At 38.5% G+C, this 15,557-nt stretch overlaps 1 protein-coding gene across 1 annotated transcript in view; it reads right to left on the bottom strand.

The window, feature by feature from the left end:
* LOC128732897 (disintegrin and metalloproteinase domain-containing protein 30) overlaps positions 1-15,557 on the bottom strand; it is a 439,446-nt gene that overhangs the window by 109,887 nt on the left and 314,002 nt on the right. The window contains exon 10 of the mRNA XM_053826334.1: positions 12,184-12,499. Coding sequence (XP_053682309.1) covers positions 12,184-12,499 — 316 coding nt within the window. The remainder of the gene's footprint in view (positions 1-12,183; positions 12,500-15,557) is intronic.

The following is a 15,557-nucleotide window of genomic DNA, read 5'->3' as shown; positions in this document are numbered from 1 at the left end:
CGCAGACAGTATACTCTCCAAGTGTGAATCACACAGGTCAGTGCCTAATTGACAGCAGCATGAAATATTTTCCGTACCCTGAAGAATGCTTGACTGTTGCTGCGTAGTACTATTTTGTTACCTATTTGAAATATACGTTTACAAAGTAAAAATTTTGATAATTGCCGTCTTTTCGTCGTTTTTTTATTTTCTCTCTTGACATTTTTTGTCTCTTTTTTTGGCGTTCTTTCGGCGTCTTTTCATCGTATTTTTGTCATCTTTCGTATTTTATATTCATCAACTGTTCACCTACTTTCGCTGTCTTTTCGTCGCCTGTTCCTCGTGTTTTGGTCGTCTATTTGCTACCTTTCCATCGTTTTGACGTCATCTTTTCGATATCGGTTTATTATGTTTTCGACGCGTATTCACCGTATTTTTGTCATCTTTTCGTGACCTTTCCTCCATCTTAAAATTACATCTGTGTCGTCCATTTGTTATTTGCCTCCTTTTTGCCTTTTTTGTCACGTTTTTTCAACGGATTTTTCCGTTTTTGTTGTTGTTAGTTTGGCACTGCCATTTTGTCGATTTTTCTTCATTTCTAGATGTTTTCCCGGAAAAAATAACCATAACACAAAGATAAAAAATATGGTAACAAGTAGATACAAAATACAGTAAAAACAATAAAATTTATCGTCCGAAGAGATAACCAAACTATCAAACGTATTGTTGTCCACCATAACTTTCATGGTTTTCAGAGATTCTACCATAAAAATGACGGGTTGTTAAGTATCTTAACAATAAAAACAATCTAGATTGTTTTCATTGATTTTCATTTACAGTAAAAGTTATCGTCCTTTTATGGTATTTTTTTAGGCGAAAAAACAAAATATAATTAAAAAAGGCAGTAAATTTGACGAAATATGGCCAATTCTATAGCATAAAATAAAAAATCAAAATATTAATAAAATTTGATTTTGTGGCACTTTTACAATAAATTTACCGTAAGTTTCAATGTTCACAATAAAAACTGCTGTAGATGCCTTGTTTCTTCTACAAAATTTATTATAATTATCTTTGAGGTTAACGACTTTTCATCATTTTGTGTTGTTGTTTTGCCTTTTTTGTCATTTACTCACCTTTCTTATCATTCTGTTTGTTGTAAAGACAGTTAAAACTTCCACAAAAGATGATCATTAAGACGGACGTCACAGTGGCATTTTAACCCACTGCCCGTCGGATAAATAAAAATGACAACCAAAATGTTGTTTTTTTACCGTCGTTTCGTCGTTCTTTCAGTTTTGTATTTGTCTTCTTTTATTTTAGAATAGTTTGCCGCTTTTTTGACACTTTTTGTTCCGTTTTCTGTGTGTGTTGGGTTTCTTGTTGATTACTTTTTGCCATTTTTGTCCCTCTTTTGACTTCTTTGCGTCGTCATTATACCTGCTTTCTGTCACATATTCGTAATTTTTCTTCGTTTTTTGCATATTTTGTCGGTCGTATTTCACACTTTTTAAAAGTGTTTTTGTCGTGATTATTTGTACTTTTGTCGCTGCTTTGGCGTCCTTTCATCGTCTTCATCGTATTTTCATATTAGTCCCATCGTCTGTTCGTCGTTTTACCAGCTTCGTTTTTGGCATTTTTCGTCGATATTTTAGCTGGGTATTCTAGCTTGAATGACTTGAGAGTTTAATTGTTCGTAGTCATGCTAGTGTTAGCCATTAGAAATTTGCTAAAGGAATTTGTATCTGTGTGAAAAAAAACCAGTCCGTTTTTTTTTGTTTTCCTGGTTTATTTTTATAATAATTATCATATAGATAAATCGTCTACCTCAAACCTCCGTAGGGGTAAGAGGTGGGCCCATCATCATCATCATCATCATATTTTCGGCCGTTTTTTATATTTTTGTTGCTGCATTGGTGTCTTTTCGTCGGCATTGTGTAGTCTTTTTTGTCGTTGTCTTTGTTTAGTTTTTTATGCTTTCTAAACGTTTTTTTTGTCGCTGCATTGGCGTCTATTCATCGTTTTCATCATATTTTTGTAGTATTTCCATCGTTTGTATGTCGTTTTTGCGTCTCGTTCTGGCCGAAAAAGCGACGAAATTTCGGTGGCTTTTAGCCATTTATCCCGTTTTTATTATTTTTAGATTAGATTATTTTAGATTATTTTTTTTTTATCTTTTCATTGTTTTTTATCGTAATTCCGCTTTTTTTTGTTGTCTTTTCGTCACTTTTAGGGCATATTTTCGTCGACCTATTTGTTTCCCAGACAACAAATTGTTTCATTTTTAATTTTTCGTCGGCTTTCTATCACCTTTTTATCCGTTTTTAGTTGCAGTTTTACAGTCTTTTTATAGTCTCTTAATTGCCGCCCTTTTTTCATCCATTTATCGACATTTCATCGTTTCTTATTGTCTTTTTTTTGCATTTTTGAGTGCTGTTCTGGCGTTTTTTCGGTGTCTTTTTATCATATTTTGCCGTCTTGCATCGGTTTTTCGTCTACTCGTCATCATTTTTTCGTCATTTTTCCATCGTCTGTTCGCCGCCTCTTCGTTGTCTTTTTGTCAACTTATTGCTGTTGTTGTTATCTTCTCTTGTATTGCTGTCTTCTCTTTGTATAAGTCGTCTTTTTGTCATCTGTCTGTGCCATACTTCTATCGTCTTTTCATGGTTTTTGGTGCCATCATTTCGACGTATTTTTGTCCTCTGTCAATCGTTTTTTGGCGTTTGCTTTTGGCATTTTTGTCACATTATTTGTCGGATTTGTCGTTTTTATCATCCTTTTTGTTTCGTCGCCTTTTTAATACTTTAAAACGTCTTTTTCCTGTGTTTTTGTTTTCTTTATCGTGTATAGACATGTTTTGTCGTTGGTTTAGCTTCTTTTCGTCATTTAATTGTTATCTTGTCGACAACATTTCACCGAATTTTTGACATCTTTTTTGTAGCCTTTGTCATTTTCTAACGTGTTTTTTGTTTTTTTGTTGTTGCTGTTTTAGCGCCTTTTCATTGTATTGTCCTCATCTCTTACGGCAAGGTTTGGGATTGGGATACGTCTTACGGCAAGGTTTGGGATAGGGTGTCAATCCAAAAAATCCTTCTCGAAAAATGGTCAGGTTTTGAACGCTAACAGCTTAGCGGTTTCCCGACCGATTTCCAATATTCTTATACCAATCGATCGGAGAATCTTCTAAGAATTGACCCAAATAAGAAGAGTATGGATTCTTGAAGTTGAACTATTGAAAATTAATTTGAAAATAATGAACCTATGTTTAACCAGAGTATAATTAGGTCAATTTTCAATAAAATTCCAAGATATTTACACCAATTGATCGGAAATATAACAAAGTTACAAGAGAACTAAATGAAATCCTACCATTTTTCCTTGATTGCTCTTTGCCTTGATAATTCTTTATTGTGCTGTACCACCAACGGCAACACGAGCGGTGCCGCAGTTAGCTTTATTGTTTTATTTATTCGTCGTCAATCAGTCGTAGAGCATTACAGTTACAAAAATTTTCTTAACGAACTAACTTAGAAAAAAAATTGTTTTTGAGCGCACTTCTATTCATAGTCAAATCGATAACTTCGCAATACATGTTATAGCAAGACAATCGTCACATTGAAAAATTGTCTGTCGTGAATAAGTAATAGCAATTAAAACCAAGTTAATACCAAATTAAACATTAATTCACCGCAACAAATGCTCAGGAAAACCCATTAAAACGCATGTTTTGTAATAATAAATATAGCTGGCCCAATAAACTTTATTGTGATCAGCGGAGAACAACCATTTTTTATATCTTCATATAAGCAGTATTAGTATTAAGAGTTTTAGTGACATCTTTTGTAACTCCACATAAGAATTTGTTCGTTCTTAAACCGAAAACCGCTCTTTTCGGAAATTGATGAAACTTAGGAAACTTGGAACTTAGGGCTTTCCTTTCGGTTTTCTTCAGCAACACAAATACATCCGTCACCAATGCTACAGTAATACGTTTACGCATAAGTTTTTTTTGGCAGCAAAAGGTGAACGGATTACTGGTAACTTTGCTCTTTTGTTCAGACTAAAATTGAAATGCTCCAGTTTGTTCAACGTAGATGATGGAATGCTGGACCATGAAAAATAGGCGGGACCGATTCTTGTCGCTTGCTCTGCTATATATATAACACAACGTAAGCCGACGAACAGCATTATTCAAACGCTAGCTGAGCTACTGTCAACATCTCATTGGCATGTCTAGACGCGACAAAAGAGAAAGCATCAAGGGCAAACGAAAGTCACGCTCGAGTCGTGCACGTCTGCAGTTCCCGGTCGGTCGTGTCCGTCGGCTGCTGAGGCAAGGAAAGTATACTGTTGGAGCTGGAGCACTCGTCTCGCTGCCGTGATGGAATATCTGGTTGCTGAAGTTCTGGAATTAGCAGGAAATATGCTGCTCGCAACAACACAAAGACCAGAATTATCCCATACCACTTGCAGTTGGCCACCTGGACTGGTATTTCATCGTGACTAATGACCATACACGAACGGCTTCGCCGATCGCATAGCTACTGAGGCTTTTCGGTTGGTCCTTTTAAGGCCCACACAACGATTGAAGAGTTTATTATATTTTCTTGCCAAGTTAATACCATAATAACAGAGGCAACGAGAGAAAAGTTGAGTTTTTCGCCGTTGCGGATGACCAACAAATGACGGAAATAAGTTTTCTGGTCACGGGCGACATGTTCTGCCACTTCCAAAACGTCTGCAGCTTGTAAATGCTTTATTATCAGTGTCCTTTTGCAAGCCGCAGGAAAGTTGTAAAAATAAAATGCAAAATAAAAACTCGCGCGTACCGTCTACCGATTACCAGAGCAAAACACTATTGAACGTAGAAACAGATCATGAAAATTTATTTACTGTTTGGTTTAGTGTGACTTCGATTGGTTTTATTAAAATAGATTTAATCAATTCATGGATATAACTCCAAAATCGGTTGAGGATTAAACATATATAATGTTACTACTTTGATAAAAGTTACGTATATAGCTTGTATACATGAAAAATCGTATTGTTACATACATGGATACATCCTACTATCGCTACAAAGAGACTTACGTAGTCCAACGTCACCTATGCGGTCGGGTCTTGTGCACAACACCTCTGATTTTTGCTTTTGTTTTGTCGCCTTTTCTTCGTATTTTTGTCGATTATTTGCTGTCTTTTTGTCGTTCTTTTTGGCACCCGTGAGTGCAGTAGTTATGTCCATGGACTGACACATAAAAGAATACTAGCAAGGGTAAAACTATATGCGCTGAATGCGTTTTATATTCGCGTTCATGCAGGACTGTACATTTTTTCGAGCACAGCTTTTCAGATCAGTCTACGTCTTACGGCGTGGTTAGGCTAGGTAGGGTTTCCTAAAAATGTAAGCATGAAAAGTGGTCAGATTTTGAACGTTAAAAACTCAGAGATTTGCTGGTCGATTTTAAATATTTTTGCACCAATCGTTCGGAAAATCTTCTACGCATTGATTTGTACAAAAAAAACAGATTTTATTTAGTAAATCACTATTGAAATAAACTTAAATATTAAGCACTGTTAGAATAGAGGTTTTCTGTCAAAAAAAAATTTTCCACTAAATGTTCGGTTTTGACTCTTAGAAATGATGCCTATATAAAACTTTCTTTATTAAAGCCTCTAACTACTGGAAAAATGAAAAACTAAAATACGTATATTTCAACCCGTCACTTCTCGGATGTATTACATGCCTTTTTGTACCAGTGTCCTCTATTTTTATCACTTCGAAACCATTTGTGCCACTCTTTACTCTTGTGGCAAGCAACACACGAAACGAAAAAGAAGGTAATTATTAGCTTTTCATTCGTTTTGTCCTTTTCACTCAACCGCTGATATACATATGTCAAAATCTGTTGTGCAATGCTGCCAGAAAATCTGAAAATTTTGAAACAGTGCAGCCAAAACGAATTTTTTAAAACTCAACATTCGTGATTTGGTGAAAAGAAACTCAACATTCTTACAATTTGCATTGTTTAAAAAATCGTAGTAAATTCTAGTGTCAACGAAAAAAATATATTTTTGCACCATAGTCACTCGTATTTAAAAACAAGCAAAGCCATGGGTTTATACCGTCTTTAGACATTACCCTTCTTTATCGACAGACTTCGCACGGCTGTTAAAGTACAGGAAAATTACGGGGCCAGTGCAACGATCCTCCTGACTCTAACTAGCAAGCACCGACTAGCCGAGATTCGAACATACGACGACTAGCTTGTTAGACTAGCATCGTACCTCGAAGCTAACTGGGCGGTTGTCACTCGTATTGGGAGTAATTTCGAGAAAAAATAAGAAAAGGAGGTCATACCCCTCCTTTTCTTAACGGAAAACCTCTATTAACCCATCAGCCAATCACAAGTAAGCACGCTTTTGCTTCCCAAGACCATGACAACAGACTTTAAAAAAAGTGACAACTTGATGTCCCGAAAGTAAACAATTCGTTAAAGTGCAGCAACACTCCTACTCTTCAGCCAATTTTATCATTTAACCCTCTAACAGGCAACATCGTAAAAACGATGCGATCAAGCTTATGACTATTTTATCATGAAAGTACACTCAAAATAACCTTAAGTTCTGATTTTCATGCAAAAATAATTATCTGGATCAGCGCCAGGTTAGAAAAAGTCCAATTTCTCTTTTTCGTTTTTCATGTCAAACGCTCTGCCCAGATATTTTTTCAATTCAGATATATTATAAAATTGAAATAGAGCATGAAATTTACTCATAAAAAAACTTTAAGATCAATCATTTTGTTCTAGATGTCCTTTTTCGTCAAAAGTAAAAAAGGGAATATTCGCGCAATAATTATTTTCGAAATTTTTCGGAATTTTTGTTTTTGAAAGAGGATAACTTTTGAATGCATAGTCAGAATGTTGTGATATTGATATCAAAATGTTAAGAAATTTGTTCTGAACACATTTTGCATATTGTCAATTCAAAACAAATTTCGTATGTGGCTCTGAAGCTCCAAAAGCGAAGGCCGTCTACAGACGGTCTTACCCGTTAGAGGGTTAAACATTAAACCTAGTGCAATTTAAAAACCCTTAATGTGAACAGTTGTGGAAAAGTAAGTGACCATCCCTTTTGTTTGCCCGATAGTATCCATATACTGCAAGAATTTATTTGAAACTGATGTCTTGTAGGCAAACAGCGTAGACGGAGTATTCATGCATCCGAAAATAGGTGTTAATCGTTTAATTAGCTGATTTGTAACAATTAGTAGGGTGCAATTGCAGGTGCAGGTAAATACGTCTAAAACAAAGTACATGCTGGCCAGCGGAACCGAGGCGGAACGACACCGCTTGGGCAGTAGTATATTGATCGATGGCGATGAGTTTGAGGTAGTCGATGAATTTGTGTACCTTGGCTCACTGGTAACGGCGGACAATGATACCAGCCGTGAGATTCAGAGGCGTATTATCAGCGGAAGTCGTGCTTACTATGGGCTCCACAAGCAATTGCGGTCGAGCAGACTAAGTCCCCGTACAAAGTGCACCCTGTACAAGACGCTTATTAGACCGGTTGTTCTCTACGGGCATGAAACATGGACAATGCTCGAGGAGGCCTGCGAGTGCTCGGAGTTTTCGAACGACGAGTGCTAAGAACGATCTTCGGCGGTGTACAGGAGAACGGAGTATGGAGGCGGAGGATGAACCATGAACTCGCACAGCTTTATGGCGAACCCAGTATCCAAAAGATGGCTAAAGCTGGACGGATACGATGGGCAGAACATGTTGCAAGGATGCCGGACAACTACCCTGCAAAGATTGTGTTCGCCTCAAATCCGGTAGGAACAAGACGACCGGGAGCGCAGCGAGCAAGATGGTTAGACCAGGTGGAGCGAGATCTGGCAGAGAGTACCCGGTGTCCGAGGAATTGGAGAGCGGTAGCCCTCAACCGAGTTACATGGAGAAACTTTGTTCAACAGGCTTTGCCTTAGGACGGCAAGCCACCTAACCAGGCTAAGTTAGTTGATAATGCTCCTGTTTAGCATTCTGAACCCAACATTTAGCTAGTTCGGACACTCACTGCGACCCCCTAGATCTTTCGATCCAAGGACTGTCGCTAGATGACAAATCCCTGTTGATCAACCCCCTATGCCTCTCGGCTCATGGGCTGTTGAATCAGCTACTAACTAAGTTGGGTAAGTACAGTACAGTAGAGCGGCTAAAGTCCACCAAGTGATGGGATCCGTCGGAAAAGTCGTCATACAAATTACGTATACAATATACTGCTTCCAACAATATTCTGCACCGTCTCACCAGCCAAAAGCTACACGCACAGGCTTAGCGTGAGGGTTATTTACCGGATTTTATTTCTTCGAAAGAGTGGCCTGCCTCTTCGCCAAATTTGTATCCTCTCGACTTTTATGCTAGGCAAACTAGGGAGCACCAAAGGATTGATTGTGGATACTTTCAAGCAACGTTTGGAGAAGATTTGGGATGAAAATATATATTCTGTTAGGAAGAATCGATTTTAACTAACAACTTTGCAATACTTTCTTGAGCAATAAATTTTTACCTTTGTTATACTATATAACAAAGGTTTAGAAATTGGTCGAAAAACGCGAAATAGAACCAAGGCCCGGAGGGCCAAGTGTCATATACCAATCGATAGGGTTCGACGAATTGAGCAATGTCTGTATGTGTGTGTGTGTGTGTGTATGTATGTGTGTGCAGCTCATTTTCTATCGCCTGTTTCTCGAAGATGGCTGAACCGATTCATCCGCTATTACTTTTGTTTGAAAGGTATTTATGCCTAGTATATCACCATTCAGTTGTTTCGTGATACGACGTTTCGTTTAAAAGTTATAAGCAAAAATGTGAAAACTACGTGACACGGTTTTTTCCGGAACTACACAACCAATTTTAATGATCTTAGTACCAAATAAAAGCTCTTGCTATGGCTAAACTTTCTACCAAGTTTCATCGAAAACAAATATGCAGTTTAAAAGTTACGCTTAAAAAACCAGTTTTGACAAGGTCCAAATGATCGCCTGTTTCTCAGAGATGGCCAAACCGATTTTTGCGCTATTAGTTTCATTTGAAAGGTAATAAAGCCGGATAGATCACTATTGAATTGTTTTTTGATTGGACGTTTAGTTTGAAAGTTATGAGCAACTGTATACACCACACCAAAATTAACTATAATTTATAATGTTTTTAACCAAGTTAATTTGCCTAATTTCAATTATTTTAATGTCAAACGAGAGGTTTTGACACTACGAATATATATGCAAAATTTCATAAGAATTGGTTTTTCCGGTCAAAAGATATTAACCCTCGAACACTCGCGCTAACTTTTGTAACATAGTTACTCGCGCGCACAATAGCCCAAAACCAAAGAAAACGTGCGCGATAGATTTTTGACTAGGAAAACTTGGTTTTAAGTTTATCAAACCTTTGGCAGAGTTTTTTAAAATTGAATGCTCTATCGTCTGGTAGCATTTAAATTTTGACTAATCCGCCTAGAAGTAAAATAAAAAAAATATTTTTCTTCAGTTTCAATATAACACATTGATGTGTTCTGCAAAGTTTTAGAGCATATTATTACAAGAAATTTTGCTGAAGACAGTAACCTTCTATCTCTTCAGCGAAGATAGAGAAATCTTATTTATTGTAAATGCACTTGTAAAATCAATTTTTCTACTTCGGCTCTTTTTGTAATTGTTGTATGACTTTTTCAAGTATTACAAAGTTGTACAAATAGTAAAAATACACAACTTTACTGAATGTAGTATACCTCTATGTCTGCTTGTTTAGGATCTGTAGAACTTTGATTATAAAAAACACCCTAATTTTGACTCCGAATTATTCGACTACCAACAGACGGCTACATTTTAAACATTTTACATTTGCTGATAGTTTTGCTGCATACCGACACCATTTTTCTATATGAAGAAACGGAATAAAATGCCAGTTAGGGCCAATTGCGGTACACCTCACAAGCTGCTTGCTTCGTTTCTGTGATTTTCTGTCGGTTTATGCTGATCAGTTTTCCTAACAATTTAAAATATGGCATTCAAAAACCTACACATGTTGTAAAAAATACAGCAGCTTGAGTAACCGAAGGTTAATAAAAATTGATGAAATTTATTCAAGAAAACCTTATTGATGTGAACCAAATAGAATGGCATTACAGGTAATTATGCATAGTTCAAAAACCTATAAACTAGGCCTTTACTACGCAATGTATATGTTAAAGAATAATATTTCTTACAACTTAATTTTACTTGCACTTACCCACATTAGTAACAACTTACTTAGCAATTTCATGAGAAAAGGAACTATCAAAATTTATAAGTGCTGCCAATAGATGAATTATTTTCTGAAGACGTGTCGATTTCTATCTAATTCTTTCTAATAGCAAGTAAGACCGTATAACAAAGGTTCCTTTCACCACTAGGTGGATTAAATCAGGTTTTTAAATTGGGATGAATTTTTCATTTAGCGTGAAATAGCCATATTTATTCCAACCGAAGTGGGTTGATTTGAATCGATTTTTCGGATTCACATGAAACGCCTCAGTGGTTTTCACATCTTAGACTTCGTCTTTGATATAGGTACTCACCAACTTTGCTAAGCTCTATTTCAAAGCTTAAAAGTTGTACAGTCGCCTGCATAGGAGAAAGCTAACTTAGTTTAGTTCCATTACCTGACTAACTGCTGTGATTCCCCGGAAAACTAAGTTTAAACCAAGACACACCATTCCTCTTTCGTTCTAGCCGAATCCGAAGACGAAGAAGCGTATAGAAGCTGGTACTTACCATCCCACTGTACCCTGTGCACTGCTGAGCGGAACTAGTTTCATTTTAATTGGCCCCGGTTAAAAACATCAGGAGATGACGTACATCGACAATGTCTTATAATAATTTTATGCCACTTCTTCGAATGCAGCGGAAACATTTTACGCTAATTAAACAACCATTATCTGGCTTAGTTGCTTAGACAACGACGAGTCATCAGTCAAACGATAACGATGATGAGTGGAATGGTGGGGGCGTTGCATCGAGTTTTCTGGAATCCGTGCAAAGTTATAAAGTTATACCCTCCAGATATGGTAGTTGCCGGAGCTGCGGAGCAGCATCTCCATGGAAATCAATCAAGTTTAAGTGATTGTATGTGAAAAGTGGTAACAAATTGTTGTAATTCAGCCGCAGACTCCCCCGACGAGATGGTAGGGCGCTTTGAATGCTATTTATCGATGTTTGTGCAGCGTGCATATTCATATGCAACTACGAAGAGCAATAACAAAAAAATCGGAAAACTAATTACGAAACCATGCAAAGTCCCGTACCGCCATAAACGAGAATTTCGCGCGTTGCTTCCCCGCGCAAGGACGACACCGGTAGCTGGGAGAGCCGAGAGCCGGGATCAAGCCAGAGGTTGACAACGGAACAGTGAGCGTAAATTATGGTTCCCGTGTCAACCGCTTCATGAGGTGAAGTACACCGTCGTAGGTAGGTACGACGAACAACTTTCCCCCCGATGAGGGTAGGTTACCAAGACGACAACCGACCGGAATAGTCAGTGGCAGCACGGTGACACGGTGAAAATGTTTCACGCTAATTGGGAACATCCAAGCGTGTACCCTGCGCCGCGCTGTGGGTATCCTGGCAACTATTTCAGGTTGAACTGTCTGCTGACTGAATGCGAAACAGTTTTCGGGATCACTTGGTCCCGGGAAGGGTAGTCCCGGGGCGGGTGGAGATGGGAGAGAAATATGTCACTTTTCTATGAGACATCTTGCTTCACTGCACTTCTGTTACTTTCACCTCCCGGGCGGCAGTCAGCAGTCGGTTGCTCCGGGAGTTACTGTCAGTCTCATTGTTTGTAAAAGAGGGTGTCAGGTGCAGTAAAGGGTAGAATCCTTTCTCCGCTTTTACGGGAGAATTATTAACAAGAAGAAGGGCTTGTTTTTGTGTCAACCCCGACAATGAATGAGATGAGGAATGGAATTTTATGCGATGTTTTGTCTCCGGAGCTGGAGCTTACATGTATATCCCTGCGGGGAAGACATTGTTAAGAGGATGGAAAACAGTTTCTGATTTCAACCGGATAGGCTGAGACGGTAACTTGTTGCGCCCCATGCGTTTCCTATTTTATCGACATAAAAAAGGGTATAGAGATCAATGCTGGCAGCGGTGATACTTACCGGTGGAAAATCCGGTCGCGTTCATCCCGCATGGGTTCCCGTTCTTCTTATGTACATCGGGCGGACACTGTCCGGATTCCCCGTTGCAGTACTCCGGCAGGTCGCACTCGTTGTGCGCATCCCGGCAGATCACGCCCGGAGGCTTTAGAATACATTTATCACAGCATGGTCCAGTGGCGCACTGGGACTCCTTTTTCAGCTTGCAGGTGATGCCATCGCAGCACGGGTCCGTCTTGTCGCAGTCCAGAGCGCTGCCGCAATCGCACTCTTCGTCGTCTTCGACAATCCCGTTGCCGCAGTTCTTGCGGAGTTCGACCTGTGTCGCGTACACGTACGCGAGGAAGAAGAAAGAGAAAATTAGTTTTTTGTCCTCTAAAATAACTTCACTAATGAAATAAACTTCTTTTCCTTTCATTAGCACCAATCACTCGCTTCATTGCCCGTCTCTAATGCCGGGTGTCTAAATTTTTCAATTGCAACCATCGGCGCTTGGGGGAAAATCGCTTCGAAAGAAGAGCGGAGAATTGAAAACAAGCACATAAATTCGAGCTCAGCAGTTCTTGTCCGCCGGTCCGGGAACCGGGACAAGAGGATACGGCGCTTAAATTCGATAACGAAATGAATAACATATCGTCGCTCCGCTCGGCTTCGGACTTCGATTGGACACGAAGAACGGGCCAGCAGCGCAGCACCCGTCACCGTCACGTGCGGAGATCGGATTAAACGCTGTTGCTGGTGCTCGAGGGGCAATCCGACTCCGGCCAAACCCTGGTAGCAGTAGTAGTGGTAGTACAGCTATTATTTCGGGTGAAGTGACCCACCCGACTGTGTGAACCTCGGAGAGTTTTCTTTTAATTGGTTTCAGAACGGACGGGGTTTTTACTCTGATTGATTTGGGATCGACCCGGCGATTGTGGAATAGGGTTGGCCGGCAGCAGCTTGTTTGCTGATGATTCAAAACTAAATATTTGAGTTGAGTGTGAAATCAAGCTTACTGAAATTTAGCTTCAGCTCAACTGAAATACGTTTCTCAACCATTATAGAAGATTGAAAAACTTTTCATATTCTTTCAAACAAGTTAAGTTTAATTAGCCACAAAAATGGGATTGGTTTTGAATCAAATTTCAATTCAGGTCCAATCAAAGTCGATTGCTGTTGGATGAAAACTTTAAATCAAAACTTAAATGATAGCTCCAGGACAAATCTGATGAAGGTCTGCTATTAATTTGGCATCTAGTTATACCGTTAAACAATTATGCTGGTAAAAGAAAATTTTTATTTCTCAGAAACGCATCCATGTATTTGGTCATCCGAGCTGGAGTTTGAAACCACTGTAAAAATTCTGCAAAAAAACTTATTCAGAATGGAATTTTTGTTAGAAAAAACTAGAAAAAATTACTTTAAAAACTTTCATAAAAAATGCTCTTTCTAGTTCCTGATACATAAATTTTGAAGCCATTGAACGTTCAGGAAAATCAAATTAATCGTCCATAAATCAAGAAAAAAAAAGAAAAAATTAAAGTTAGCTATCTGATTCAAAATTTAATTTTAGCGATGTACGCCAAAAAAGTTATTTAGCAATGAACGAGAAAGTTTTTAGGGAAAATACGAAACTTCGGATTTTTTTCAAATATTGCAGTCGTTCGTAAATCTATTGACCACTCAACTATGAGCTCCACTAACACCTTCTGATGACCGCTATAAAACTAGATTCCAACCAGGAGGCCCACTCTTTAGAAGGTTTTTATAACCTCTTGAAGTGTCAGGCTATAAGCTAGAGTTAGGCTCTGCTGAAAGCAGCAATAGAACCGATTATGCTTAACGGAAACCGCCATAATCTAATGAAGGTTTTTGCTTTGTTCGACAAAGTTATAAAACTGCTTAAAAAGCTAAGTATTGCTGTCAGATCTTCCTATTCGATTTAGTTTACAGCTACCACAATAAAATACATCTGAAAATATATTTAATAAATTTTCAGCAGTTTCCGTAACTGAGTAGCACATGCGCATTAAATTTTATCGTGCATATCGGAATAATAAGTAGCGAATTAACGCAACATCAAAATTTTGCAATTTCAGAAAACGATTTCACCGAATAACCAAGCAATCGCGTCAAGCAGTTGGGTCGAGCAGTCGAGTCGAACAGTCAAGTCGAGTAGTCAAATCGAGCAGTTAAATCAAGCTGATCAGTCAAGCAGTCCGGTCGAGCAGTTAAGTCGAGCAGTCCAGTCAACCAGTTTAATCGAGCAGTTAAGTCGAGTGGTTCAGTCGAGCAGTTGAATCGAGTAGTCCAGTCGAGCACTTAAGGGGGCAGAGTAGGTACTTTTTACACCATATTTCTTGCCTTATTTCATATATTCTTTTCTCGATAACGCGAAAAGCGAATCGATTCGGGTTTGTCGCATTCTAAACATTGCATTTTACACTAATATTTAAAATTTTGCTTTCATATGTGAACCCCTTCCCCTCTCCCCTACCGCTCTTTGAATATGATCATTCGAAAAAAACATGATTTGCGGTACCATGGATTGGCACTTGGGGGCTTATCCGAAATGAAAAATTCCAAAACGACATGAAAGTATATTAAATTACCTTGTCTTTGACCTATCCCTTTTTTTAATTCGAACGCACAACAAAACGGCAGACATTTAACCACAAAAGACAGTTTTTTAGTCGAAAAATTGACTTTAAACGTTTCTAAAAAATACATAATTTGCAATATCGAAAAAAGGATGGGCCAAAGACAAGATAATTTTATTAGCTTTAAAACAAAAAAAAAGAAGCAACAGAATTGCTTGAGCCGTTCTTGAGATATTTATGGTATCGACTTTGAAGACCTGGTGTCGAGAAAAACGGCGTTGAAGTTTTTATTCGCTGTTTAATCGCTCCAGACATGCGCGGTACAAATAGCTGTAACTGTCATTTTTTGGAATTCATCGAAGCGGTATCAAACACATATGCACAAAATGTTAATCTTTCGAATCAATAAAAAAATCGATTTTTTTAAATTGAAAAAGTACTATGCCCCCTTATGTTGAGCAGTCGAGTCGAATGGTTTAGTGAAGCAGTCGGGTCAAACGGTTAAGTCGAACAGTTGAGTCGAGCAGTCGAGTCGAGCAGTCGAGTCGAGCAGTCGAGTCGAGCATTCGAGTCGAGCAGTCAAGTCGAGCAGTCGAGTCGAGTAGTCCAGTCGAGCAGTTAAGTCGAGCTGTCGAATCAAACAGAAGTCAAGCAGTTGAGTCGAGCAGTCAAATCTTGCAGTCTAGTCAAGCAGTTAAATAAAGCTGTTCGGTCAAGCAGTTGAGTCGAGCCGTCGAGTTGGGCAGTTGAATCGAGCAATCGGGTTGAAAAGTTGAGTCGAGCAGCCGATTCGAA

Source organism: Sabethes cyaneus, chromosome 1 (assembly GCF_943734655.1).
Source record: "Sabethes cyaneus chromosome 1, idSabCyanKW18_F2, whole genome shotgun sequence".
NCBI lineage: Eukaryota > Metazoa > Arthropoda > Insecta > Diptera > Culicidae > Sabethes > Sabethes cyaneus.
This window is presented reverse-complemented; position numbering and strand designations above follow the sequence as displayed.